Source organism: Rhodnius prolixus, unplaced genomic scaffold, assembly GCF_049639745.1.
Source record: "Rhodnius prolixus isolate KJV_2025 unplaced genomic scaffold, Rpr scaffold_5, whole genome shotgun sequence".
NCBI classification, from domain to species: domain Eukaryota; kingdom Metazoa; phylum Arthropoda; class Insecta; order Hemiptera; family Reduviidae; genus Rhodnius; species Rhodnius prolixus.
The window spans coordinates 31823845-31836692 of record NW_027411624.1 but is presented as its reverse complement, the minus strand read 5'-3'; the positions used below and the strand labels follow the sequence as shown (position 1 = coordinate 31836692).

The 12848-nt window shown below is 33.5% G+C and overlaps 1 protein-coding gene across 9 annotated transcripts in view; it reads left to right on the top strand.

The window, feature by feature from the left end:
* LOC141458909 (lachesin-like) overlaps positions 1 to 11011 on the top strand; it is a 551804-nt gene extending 540793 nt beyond the window's left edge. For 6 of the 9 annotated variants that reach the window (XM_074137481.1, XM_074137488.1, XM_074137483.1 and 3 more), the window contains 4 exons: positions 426 to 590; positions 2013 to 2084; positions 4804 to 4890; positions 10606 to 11011. In XM_074137481.1, coding sequence (XP_073993582.1) covers positions 426 to 590; positions 2013 to 2084; positions 4804 to 4890; positions 10606 to 10793 — 512 coding nt within the window. In that variant the 3' untranslated portion in view covers positions 10794 to 11011. The remainder of the gene's footprint in view (positions 1 to 425; positions 591 to 2012; positions 2085 to 4803; positions 4891 to 10605) is intronic. The other 3 variants (XM_074137486.1, XM_074137484.1, XM_074137485.1) reach the window with 3 other exon arrangements.
* Positions 11012 to 12848: the final 1837 nt, after the last annotated feature.

Genomic DNA, 12848 nt, shown 5'->3' with positions numbered 1-12848 from the left:
AACGTAGTATAACTTAAATGCGGAAATTCGTTGATTAATTAAACAGCATGGAAACTGTTGTTCAAATATTTACGGAAACTGAAATTCAATCAAAATGGAGGTTTCCACAAATTTACACATCTGTTTATAACAGCTTTAATCAAAATATTCCGCTTTGATCAAACGGAATTTGTTATTATTGGTATCTACAAACTTAGCCTTTATAGTTACAAAACTAGGATATGATTTGTTTAAGTTGTTACTTAAACAGTCCAACTTATGTTTGATATTACATTTCTAAATTCACAATAAAATTTATGAATTCTTTTCTAAACAATTAGTGTTCTAAACAAATCTCTGGCTGTATAGTTTTTAGAATCTAGATAAAATGAACACTGATCCCTTCTAATATTTCTAGTAATTAGTGGCACACTACAGCTGTCTAGACCTTTCTGTTTCAGGTGAGAAGTATGAAGCCGTATCCATGGACAATGGATATAATAAATATATGATGTTGAAGATACGCTCAGTGTCCAGATCGGATTTTGGATCGTATCAATGTGTGGCCAAAAATTCTTTAGGCGAAACTGATGGTCTTATTAAATTAGACGGTAAGTGTTTCTTTAAATAAACTCTTAAAACTAAAATATTTGCTTTAAAGTTTGAGCAATCACTTTTCTTTCTTCTAAATCTCATTTCTAATTTCTAGTTGCTCACCATTAAATCAACAGATTAATTATATATTTTTATTTAAAAAATTCATCGATTAGACCGATTAAAACTGTCAGTTGAATAAGGGTTGATCGTCAAAAACTGCGGAACATTGAAAAACACCCAACTTTGACAATTTTTTTCTATTTTGCTATAAAAGATAAAATTCCCAAATTTTCTTTATAATATAGAACAAATCCTCCTTTATAACTGTAATTTTTTTGCAGCAACGCAGATCTAATAGATTTCGAGAAATTTAATTAAAGATTTAACTTACTTTCGCGCCAGTGCCTGACATATCCAAATCTTCTTAGTCAACTTCATCGCTATCTAAGGATCCTTTTTTAGTAGAACTAACACGATAATCTTCATAAAAGGCTTCTACTTTAAATTTTTTGTTTCTTCTTATTTTTATATGGCCAAAGTTGCAGATATTTTTGTTTTTTTTTTGCCTAATTCTTCACAAAATTTACGTTTATATCAATGCCAAATTACTGTTTTTGCAACTTCAATTTGTGTGTATTTTGTGGCTTTTAAAGAAGTAACACCAATACCGGCTAAATTTAGCCATAACATACACTTTGGTGATATGAACAAAAAATAAATATATTAAAACTGTCCGGTAGGACAGTTGTATAAGGGTTGATCATCAAAAATTGCACGAAAAAGCGTAAAGTTGAAAAACACCCAACTTTGACAATTTTTTTCTCTTTTTCTATAAATGATTCTTCTCAAATTTCCTTTAAAATATAGGGGAAAGTCCTCCTTTATAACTGAAATTTTTTTGTCAAATCCCAGATCTAATAGGTTTCGAGAAAAAAGTTGCTGAAAATGAGCAAAAACGTCATTTTTAAAAAATGTTCTTGTTCTTGTAGTTACCTTTTTTGTAAACAACTTAGCGCCTAAACGCACGAACCGATTTTCATGAATGAGGTGTCATTCGATTCGGAATTTTATGTAGATGTGCCTTTTGCGGGTCTCGACGCTACGCCTCATAAGGAGGGTAGTTTACCCCACTCAAGTAAGGCCCTTTCTAAAACTATTATTACCAATATTTCTAAAACGCTTAGTCCGATTTTGATAAAATTTAGCACGAAGAAGTGGTTAAAGCTCCTCTACGTGGCAGTGAATTGGCGTTTATCAATCCTTATACTTAACATTTTAAACTGTAAGTTTTTGTTAAGAAGGTATATACTCGTAAATAAATAAATCGTTACATTTAAAGACTGCATTGTTCTTCATAGTTAGTAATTAAAAGAAATCTTGATAACTTTAAAAAATTTTAGTCAATAAATAATTTTCCTCTCCACGTTTATTTACAGAAATTCCTGCACCATCTACGACAACCACAAGCGCTCCAAGTACGACCACAGTTCAGCCGCACAAAAAGAAAGGTAATTATCTTTTTTTGTTCCTTTAAGTAATCCTTGAGAGAATAGAATCTTTCTTTTAAAACATCAAAGTCCTTTGAAAACAAATGTAACACTTGTTTTTCTCTTGTAAACATCTGTTGGAATACCATTTGATGTTAGTTCCACGCTTAGATTACTTAAGTGGTGTAAATCGATTCAATTGATGGTATTCTAAATATCTTTTCAGTTATCTTTTAGCAGCTTATTGTTACGTACATGAAGTAAATTTTGTTTTATGTTAACTTAATGAAAGTATTTTATTATTTTTCTACAAAAATTAAGGTCAAATAAGAATAATAAAACACAAAATGATAATCTAAATATTCAGAAGAATCGATGGAGAAATTTTTCTTTTGGTAGAGTGAGGAAAATTGTTCTGATAAGTGGCATGATCAGGAGTACATTAGGCTAGTTTGATATGTGTCTATACTAAAAGAGAAGCGTATGGGGTATGAAGGCTGTTGCTGTTAGCCTGATAGTAGACATGGCAGGTGTCAGCATCTATCCGCGCTTTCTGTCGCTTCCACACTCAACACTACTTCAGAATGTATCCTGACGGTGACTTATGTTTGCTCATCCATATTCTGCCAGTTGGACTTCTCTACAGTCCTCAGGTGTACTCTCTTTTTTTATTTCACTTTATCACTTACTTGGAAAACAATTCTACTGACTCTTCTGACGTCACTATAACCCGCTCCTCCGCACGCACAAACTGAGAGAAAGGGAAGCTCCTACAGTTTGGCCCACAAATTTTGCACACATATGCAATTACAATTTTTTACATTGGCATTGAAATTTAAGGGTTTCTCGTTACACCCTAAATTATAATCGTAATATCTCGGTTTGTAATGAAAGAATCTCTATGAAATTTAGCACATTTAGAGACAATATCTAGCTGCACAATTGAGAAAAGTTTCAACATAAGGATTGAAATAGCGAAGGAGTTAAACGGCATTGAAATTGTAAGGGTTTCACATTACACTCTAAATTATAATCGTAATATCTCGGTTTGTAATGAAAGAATCTCTATGAAATTTAGCACATTTAGAGACAATATCTAACTGCACAATTGAGAAAAGTTTCAACATAAGGATTGAAATAGCGAAGGAGTTAAACGGCATTGAAATTGTAAGGGTTTCACATTACACTCTAAATTATAATCGTAATATCTCGGTTTGTAATGAAAGAATCTCTATGAAATTTAGCACATTTAGAGACAATATCTAACTGCACAATTGAGAAAAGTTTCAACATAAGGATTGAAATAGCGAAGGAGTTAAACGGCATTGAAATTGTAAGGGTTTCACATTACACTCTAAATTATAATCGTAATATCTCGGTTTGTAATGAAAGAATCTCTATGAAATTTAGCACATTTAGAGACAATATCTAACTGCACAATTGAGAAAAGTTTCAACATAAGGATTGAAATAGCGAAGGAGTTAAACGGCATTGAAATTGTAAGGGTTTCACGTTACACTCTAAATTATAATCGTAATATCTCGGTTTGTAATGAAAGAATCTCTATGAAATTTTCCACATTTAGAGACAATATCTAACTGCACAATTGAGAAAAGTTTCAACATAAGGATTGAAATAGCGAAGGAGTTAAACGGCATTGAAATTGTAAGGGTTTCACGTTACACTCTAAATTATAATCGTAATATCTCGGTTTGTAATGAAAGAATCTCTATGAAATTTTCCACATTTAGAGACAATATCTAACTGCACAATTGAGAAAAGTTTCAACATAAGGATTGAAATAGCGAAGGAGTTAAACGGCATTGAAATTGTAAGGGTTTCACGTTACACTCTAAATTATAATCGTAATATCTTGGTTTGTAATGAAAGAATCTCTATGAAATTTTGCATATTTGGAGCTGCTACCGTTCTGACTTGCTTACATATTTTCCTTCGTCTGTACCTTGATTTGATAAGCATGTTGCAACATGTTAATACTCTTTATCATTTCTTTTTGCCAAAAAGCTTTTTAGCTTGTTTATTGTTTAAAAACATAAGTTATTAAAACTATTGTCACCAATTTGCCTCTGTTAACCCAAAACTAAACTATTTCTCCAGATACTTCAGTCCGACTATTCTTTTCTATTTATTTCTTGTGGCATTTACTCATTTATGAATGTCGCGAGCACCTCTTAAAATCCTGTTCCTTAGTCGTCGCTTCTGCTTTATAGAGTCGTCTTCTGTTTTAGGGTGGAAGAACTTGCTTTTTAGACACTAAAAAACTATTTATAAATAGTATCTAAGCGTTTTTTACTGAGTCATCATTGATCCAATGAAAGATTACTCCCGAGGGAGTTACACAATGAATGATGTTCCAAAGATCATTTATTTCTTTCATAACTTTTATCTTGAATTATATTTCAACACATTTTTTTTCTTTTTTTTAACACAGATCATTTTTAATGAAGAAATGCCCTCCTCGAAAGAGGGAATGATTCAGCTAGAATACTAAGTTTAAAAACTTTATAAAAATTTATGACCCTATAAAAACTTAAAACTTTCTATTACTCCTAAAAGTTCATTGAACTTTTAATGTTAATTGAAATGTTCTTAATTAAGAAGTTTAGCAGAGAAATCTTACCTTAAAAAATGCTCTCCTAAAAAAAAAAAAATATGTTTCTGATGAGAAATTTGAAACTTAAAAATAAAATTAAAAGTTTCTTTCCAAATTCTGTTCTAGGACGTTCACGTTACAGACAATGGAAACAAAGACAACCAGAAAATCAGATTTTGGAAGATTATGATGTTGAAGAATGGAGAGATACTGGTAAATATTTTTTTAGTTGCGGTAATTATGTTTAGTTCATTTCATAAATTGGAAAAGATCTATCAGATGGTGTCACCGCCTTTATTATCCGAAACACTTACGTATTGTAATGAAAGTTACTTCCGTAATGTAGGCATCGTTAGGTTAGTTATTGCTTTAGTATTAATGGATACTTCATGATAGTTCTGTTTTAAGTTCAACAGCAACATTGCCACAGAATCTAGGTGCTTATCACTAGAATATCACTCACTCTCCATTCTTACCTACAAATACATTCGCTTCACACATTCATCATTCTACTATATACCGCTATTTACATAAACTACTGCTAATGGATGGAGCAGCACTCTGTGCTCCTGCCATCCTTATAGCTTAACCAAAATTAAAATCACCGTAATCCTTCTCTAAGCATTTTCTTCCATTCATTCTAATTCGGCTATAGCTTTTAAATACATTCATATTTCATTGCTAGCTCTGCTATCGATTTAAGCACATAAATGTTGGTGGAGAATATAATGTCTTCGTAGCGAAATGGTGCATCTAAATACCTGTATATATCGTCAAACATTCGTTCCCTTTCTACCACATAACGTGGACATATCATTATTACATGTTTGAAATCCTCCTCCTCATTGCAATCTACGCAAAGAGGAGAGGACCCACAGAATCTTAAGAGACTAATTTTAAAGTTGTGTTCTAATATAAGTTATGGTTATGCTATTATGGAATATATATATTTATTTATTTATTTATAATCTGTATAAACTACAACATGTAAAGTGGCTTATCTCGAGTCATCACAGATTGTTTCCTGATGGATCCAACGCCATAATCGAGGGGAAGGCATGTTGAGAGGGGCCAGCCAATGCTGGAACTCTCTGGAGGTTGTAAGGAAGGTTAGGATTGTGATAAAAGGACACGGGGCCAACCTGGAGGACTGTCGGGATGGGCTGTGTTGTAGATAAGGCTTTTGCTGTGGGATTAGGATGTATGGTTAGGCTATTATGGAAATTAAGGAAGCCGAGAATGTATTAGGACAAAAGGGGATGTTGAGGACTGTATGGAGGGTTAAATTGGATACATAATAAGGAGCGTTGACGATATACGCCGAAAGACTTTAGATTGATGAAAGGATTGGATTCTTTGGATGTTGGATGGTTTTGCAGAGCCCCACAACTCAGCTCCTTTCTAATATATAGTAAAACTATCCGTAAATCCATGGCTTTAAGTATTAACATCTTTTTCCTGATTTGTCCGCGTGATTGCAGGATTTTTCTCGGAAACTTCCGAGAAGGTGAAGTTAGTGGTTTTTCTTTATCCTGAAGAACCAATCGTTCTTTCTATACTTTGTGCTTCTTTTTCTATCACCCTCTCTTTCTTAGGGCGCAATGATTACTTGATCCGATTTAACCGAAAGAGTTTTAATTCTCAGTGTATCCAGCGGAAAATATTCGTAAGGCGGTTAATCATGGATTTACAATTCATTTACATGGATTTACAATTAGTTTTTTGTTTAGTTTATTTTAATCCTTTTAATTTACGTCAAGTGTTCAACTTAAAGTCTAGGTTATTTTCAGGGATTGTACTGATCAACAACTTAATTTTTTTTTTGAAATTGGTGTTTGTTTATCTTAAAAGATAACTGTTAGTGTGTCTTTGATAGGTCGTGACGTTTGGTTGTTCCTGTATTCGGAAGTCTTTGGATTGAATAAAGCAGTCTCAAAAAAAATTAAGAACAGTTTTATAAAATTTTGATTAAAAAAGTAAGGCATTTGATTGTGTTCCACTTAACTTGTTTCTGGTTAGTTTCTGTTTATATTGGTTTCTCCAAATTAAAAGGGTGAATCTTTCTTTGGAAAAAGCCAGCAGCAGGTGGTAATTGCTTCCTGTCGGCGGGAGAGGTTACTGTAGAACTTCCTCCAGGGTCTCTGTTTGGCTCCTTTATGTTTTATAAAAAAGTACATATTATTATAGCCTATTTTTTCAGGTGGGGCTTAACGTCCAACTACCAATTAGGTGTCGTGGACGGAGGCGACTAGCAAACATACTTTACTGTAAATTTCTTTTATTAACCATTAAATAAAATCCAAGGCCTAAGACCGGGAATCGAACCCAGTACCACCATACATTTTATGTTTTATATTTATGTTGGTAACGTTGCTAAAGTGATTAGCAACTGTATTACTTGGCTAGATGTCTTGCGGCTCTATTTTTCCTTATGCTCCAACTTCAGTGGAAGTTTACCACTAGCTAATATCAATCTACTTCAAATCATTTTCAGGATTCTGCAACCATCGTATCGTGACCGTCTTCAAATTGGATTACCCTCATATGCCTCATTCTCTGGGCCCTTTGTTTACTGCCGTAATTTCGAATTCAATGTAATGGCTGACTTCAGTTTTATTTTGAATACTGATGTTAGGTACTTTAAACTCAAATGATAGTTTGAAGGTGTAATCCTCAACCTGTAAATTACTGTATCTGTTTCGTCTTCTCTTTGTCACCTGGTCTTATCTTCCACTAACCTTGAATTCAAATGCTGCCTCTCCTTCTATCAAGAAATCTTACTCGTGCCTATTTCAGCGTTTTCTGCAGACCTCGCATCAATGAAACAAGTTACAAAATAAGGCTAAAAACCAGAAGAAGATAATGTGCTTAAATGATGCTTCCAACTTTGTCCTGATATTGCAGCAAAAAAATAAGGAGAAGCTTCTGTGACAGTTTCCAAAAGCGCCTTTCCTAAATAGATGAAGATATTTTCCATGGAGAGATGGAGAGCATGGTAGAGGCGAGTTGAGAGCTACAAGAGCTATTGCTAGCCGTCGTGTTTAACAACGAGACAAGTTAATCCTTCGAGTATCAGTTCCACTGTTCGCCGGGCGCCCAACCAAGGCCTCTAGCTAGCCAACCTCCACACTTCTCACTGCCTGACCTCTGTTACAACTTGTTTCCCTCGTGTCGCCCTCGCTCAGAGAGGAGGAGTTGTAGTAAACCAAATGAGAATTAATGGTATTTTGTCCCCAACGTTCCTATAAAATAAACAACATTATTTATTATTCTAGAATGAATGTTTTAAAAAAAGGATGACTTGATTTTTTTTGTTTTCTTTTATATACAAAACTTTGTAATTCCCAAATAATAATGTTAATGAAGATTAAATTTATTAGGTCCCATTCTTTAAATAGGAGAATTCAATTATAAAAAGTTAGTAATGATAAGTTTAGCCTCAAATCTTTGAAGTTCATCTGTGTAGAGTTTAAAAAAAGAAGTTGAATGTCGATTTAATTCTACCAAAAGCTTCCAATTTCTGAAAATTATGAATTAAATCTTTAAAGTTCTTTAAAACCATTAATGTTACTCGCAGTTATACACTGTTTAACACTGCATTGCCTCCAAAAAAAAAAAAAAATAGGAATGGTCTCTGTTTCCCCACATCTCATAGCTATCCCAAAATGCTCTTAGATATGCTATCCCCCACTCTCTCACCATTTGATAGTCACGAGCTGAAGACCATGGAATTCTTAGTTTCCTTTTTTGCAGATTAGTTTACTTGAATCGTAAGAGTCATTTTGACTCCAGATTGGCGTTACACGTAAATATATCGGAGTCATTTCGACTCCTGATTGATAATATAAGTAGATTTTCTGTTATTATCTTGACTCCAGATTATTGCCTAAATGCTTATTTGATAAATTTACATAATTTTCGCAGAAATTGTCAAGGCACAAAAAAGCCTCTTTCTAGAATTGATTTTATGTCCGGAATGCAGCAAAAACTAGCAGCGAATTGGGTAATTTCCGATCAGTGTCAACAGCGCACAGTAATTGAAAGAATAGTGAATGTAATTAAAAAAAATGAAAATGACCCTGATCAGAAGGCAGCCAATCAGGGTTCTAGAAAATACTGAAATTATTGCACTCCCAAGTTGAAGTTAATTCCTTCTGCTTGGAATGTTAAAGCCGATTTGTGGTGTTTTTATAAATTATGGAATCAATATGACTCCACATTGGCAATGCACTGTTAAGACATGGTAATCTTTTAACAGATCAATGAGTTCGGCCCATGAATAGATGTTGGTATTTCAAGATTTGACTTCTAGCATTTAGCCATTAAATGATAAACATTCCCTCCAGCTTGGATGTTACTATATGAACATAGTTCTACTTCTGATCCAAATTAGGGATGAAATTTAGATTACCAGTTCAGGTTGAAGAAACACAAAGTCCAATGTTGTATACACGAATTTTTTTCACCATAATTGTTTAATCCCTAAAGGTTTATAATATTTAGGACTTTATCCGCAATGGTATTCGACATTTTTCTTTGAATATTTTCTTATCCACAATAATCTAGTCTAATCAGATCAATGGATGTCCATCAAAAACAGTCTACCTTCTTCCGCATCCTCTCTTTCCTCCGATCTTTCCTTTTAAGCATGAATTTAATAAGCTGTTATTTCTGCTTCCGCACTGTAGATCATACTACCTATTTTTTCTTTCTTGGTTTGTCTTGATTCTTCTTCTAGAAAGCATTTATGATGTATCCAGGATGTAACACTGAAACTATATTGCCTCTATTACTACATAATACGTATGAAGTACAGTAAACACATAGCATCCTAGTTCTGAGGTTTACTTTATAGAATTTGATAAATGCTTGACACTTTAGTGGGGTTTATTGATTCTGGCTGACTTTAGATGGGTTCATCAGATTTGAATAGAGAATTTGACTTCCACGTAGTGGTGGATATTCCAGAGAGTTAATGTGTTTGTACGTGCAAACTTAATGTAATTAAAACTGTCCAGGTAGGACAGTTGTATAAGGGTTGATCGTCAAAAACTGCACGAAAAAGCGTAACGTTGAAAAACACCCAACTTTGACAATTTTTTTCTCTTTTTCTATAAAAGATAAAATTCCCAAATATTCTTTAAAATAAAGGGCAAACCCTCCTTTATAACTGCAATTTTTTTTACAACAACTCAGATCTAATAGGTTTCGAGAAAAAAGTTGCTGAAACTGAGCAAAGACGGCTTTTTCAAAAATTGGTCTTGTTCTTGTTGTTGTTACCTTTTTTGTAAACTGCGTAGCGCCTAAACGCGTGAACCGATTTTCATGAATGATGTGTCATTCGATTCGGAATTTTATGTAGATGTGCCTTTTGGGGGTCTCGACGCTGTACATTGAATGGGAGAGGAGTTAGCCCCCTTTATGTAAGGCCCCCTCCAAAATTATTACTAATTACTCTGTAAATCTTGGCCCGATTTTGATAAAATTTGGTAGGATGATAGGGTTAGGGCTCCCTTAGTTTGCATGAAAGCGACGATCTGCTCTTACACTTGTTAAGGGGAAGTATAGCAATCGTTGCAAATTATCGACACGTGAACCGATTTTCATGAATAAAGTGTCATTTGAATCGAAATTTTGTACAGATTTGCACTTTAAAAGTCTCGACGCTGTGCCTCATAAGTAGGGGAGTTTGCCCCCCACCGCCCAAGTTAATTATCTTAAGATGACAGTAAATAAGAAATTAAGCAACATAAACATTCTAGGATTGATAAAGCCGAAGATTTTGTTTCATTTAATGTTTCACCATTAGTTTTTGAAAGTACATACACGTACGTATATATCGGTAGATCGTGGTGATTCCTACCTGTTCCACTATCCATCCCCCTTCCCCTCTAGTTTAGACTTTTTGATATTACCATCACTTTGCAGATACTGAGGACTTCACACTGCCCTCCTTAGGTCCGCCAGAAGAGGCAGGCTCCAGAGGTGAAGCAAACAGCGGCGCTGCCATGAATCTTGTCCCTGCCATCATAGTCTACATCATCACCTTCTACAGTTGTCTACAGATATTTGGAACCGATCAGCTTGTCATTGACTTTACGCTGTTTGCCAGGTGATAACCCACTCACTAGTTAAGAGAAGAACGCATAGCTATGAGCATTAAAAACTGTTTTGTCATTAAGCTAAATAAAAACTAAAAGCAAATACATTTTTTAACAGCCAGCTTTGCTCTAAAAAACAGTGTTAACATAAATCTTTAAATTTAAATTAAAGCTGAAATGAATGACATATTTTAAAAGAAAAAGCTCATCTAAAAAACATAAAATGAACAAAATTAACTAAAGAATATCAAAAAAAAAGGGTTAAACTTTCAATACAAAACAAAAATCATTGTAAAAGAAATTAATTTATTAATTAAAAGAACAATTCAAACACAAAATTTGTAAATATTGTACAAAATAATAATTTTAAAAAAGATGAATAAAAAAAAAGAAATACGAATTGTGATATAAATAACAAATTTGAGTTCTTTTTTTATCTGATTTATTAAGTTAATATTTTCTTTCAGACGCTTCCTTTGAATAATAACGCTATTTTTGTATGTGACAATTTTTGGGTACCTACGTATTGTACTTAAGTAAATAAAAATGCTTTATAACTATAAACTTAAAAGTAAAAAACAAGAATTAAGACTAAAAACTTAGTCATTTATCTTATAAATATACTAATGAACAACATGTATTGAATATGTACATACTAAATGCGTAAGTAATATAAGTTTACATATAAATATTAAAAGATTAAATTGCAAAAAAAAATTACATTAGAAAAGTCATTAAGGAAATTCATTTAAAGTACTACAAAAAAAAAGAAAATGGAGAAATATCACAGAAAAAATAATAATAAAGTTGGTTGTAAATATTTAATAGGTGAAATATTTATTAGTAAAATTTGGCTATGTTTAATGAATAAGGAAATAAAATAAAAACTGTAATGTCTTTAGGCTTGATAAATATATATACAAATTATTAGTGTCATTTGCTGTAATAAAGTGGTTTGGTCATGTACAGATAAGGTAAATAATAAAAGAAAAATTACAATTTATAAGGTAATTTAATTTTATTAAACATTTTGGTTTTTAAGATTTTTTTACTTGCGTAAAAGCAAATGGTAACTGGGGGTTACCTTTTCTCGATTTTTGTACAAACATTTGAACGGTTTTGGCAGTCCATATTTTTTTTTTTTTTTTGTGAAACTTTATACGAGGGTAGTTTGAAAAGTCCGTGCAAAAATAAAAACTACTTAATTTTTTGAGGTAAACCTTTTTTATTTTTCAACATAGTCTCCTTTTAGGCTTATACACTTCGTCCAACGCTGCTCTAGTTTGTTGATCCCTTCCGAATAATAGGATTTGTCCAAGTCTGAAAAATAGCCATTCGTTTCTGCAATCACCTCCTCGTTTGAATAAAATCTTTTTCCCGCCAGCCATTTCTTCATATTGGGGAACAAATAGTAGTCCGAGGGAGCCAAGTCTGGAGAATAGGGGGGATGTGAAACGAGTTGGAACCCTATTTCCATTAATTTTGCGACCACAACTTCTGAGGTGTGAGCTGGTGCGTTGTCGTGATGGAAAAGGACTTTTTTTGTGGGCCAATCGTGGGCGTTTTTCTTGCAGCTCGGTTTTCAAACGGTCCAATAACGATGAATAATATGCACCTGTAATAGTTTTACCCTTTTTCAGATAGTCGATGAGGATTATTCCTTGCCAATTCCAAAAGACAGTCGCCATAATCTTTCCGGCCGAAGGAACGGTCTTCGCCTTTTTTTTGGCGCAGATTCCCCCTTGGTAACCCATTGTTTAGATTGTTCTTTGGTCTCAGGAGTGTAGTGATGTATCCATGTTTCATCCACAATGACGAAACGACGCTTAAAGTCCTTGCAACACTTCACACGATTTCGTTTTTGGTCAAGCGTGAGCAATCGCGGCACCCATCTTGCGGATAGCTTTGTCATGTCCAAATGTTGATGCAAAATATTATGTACCCGTTCATTCGAGATGCCCACAGCACTAGCAATCTCAAGCACCTTCACTCTTCTGTCATCCATCACCATATCATGGATTTTATCAATGATTTCTGGAGTAGTAACCTCAACAGGGCGTCCAGAACGTT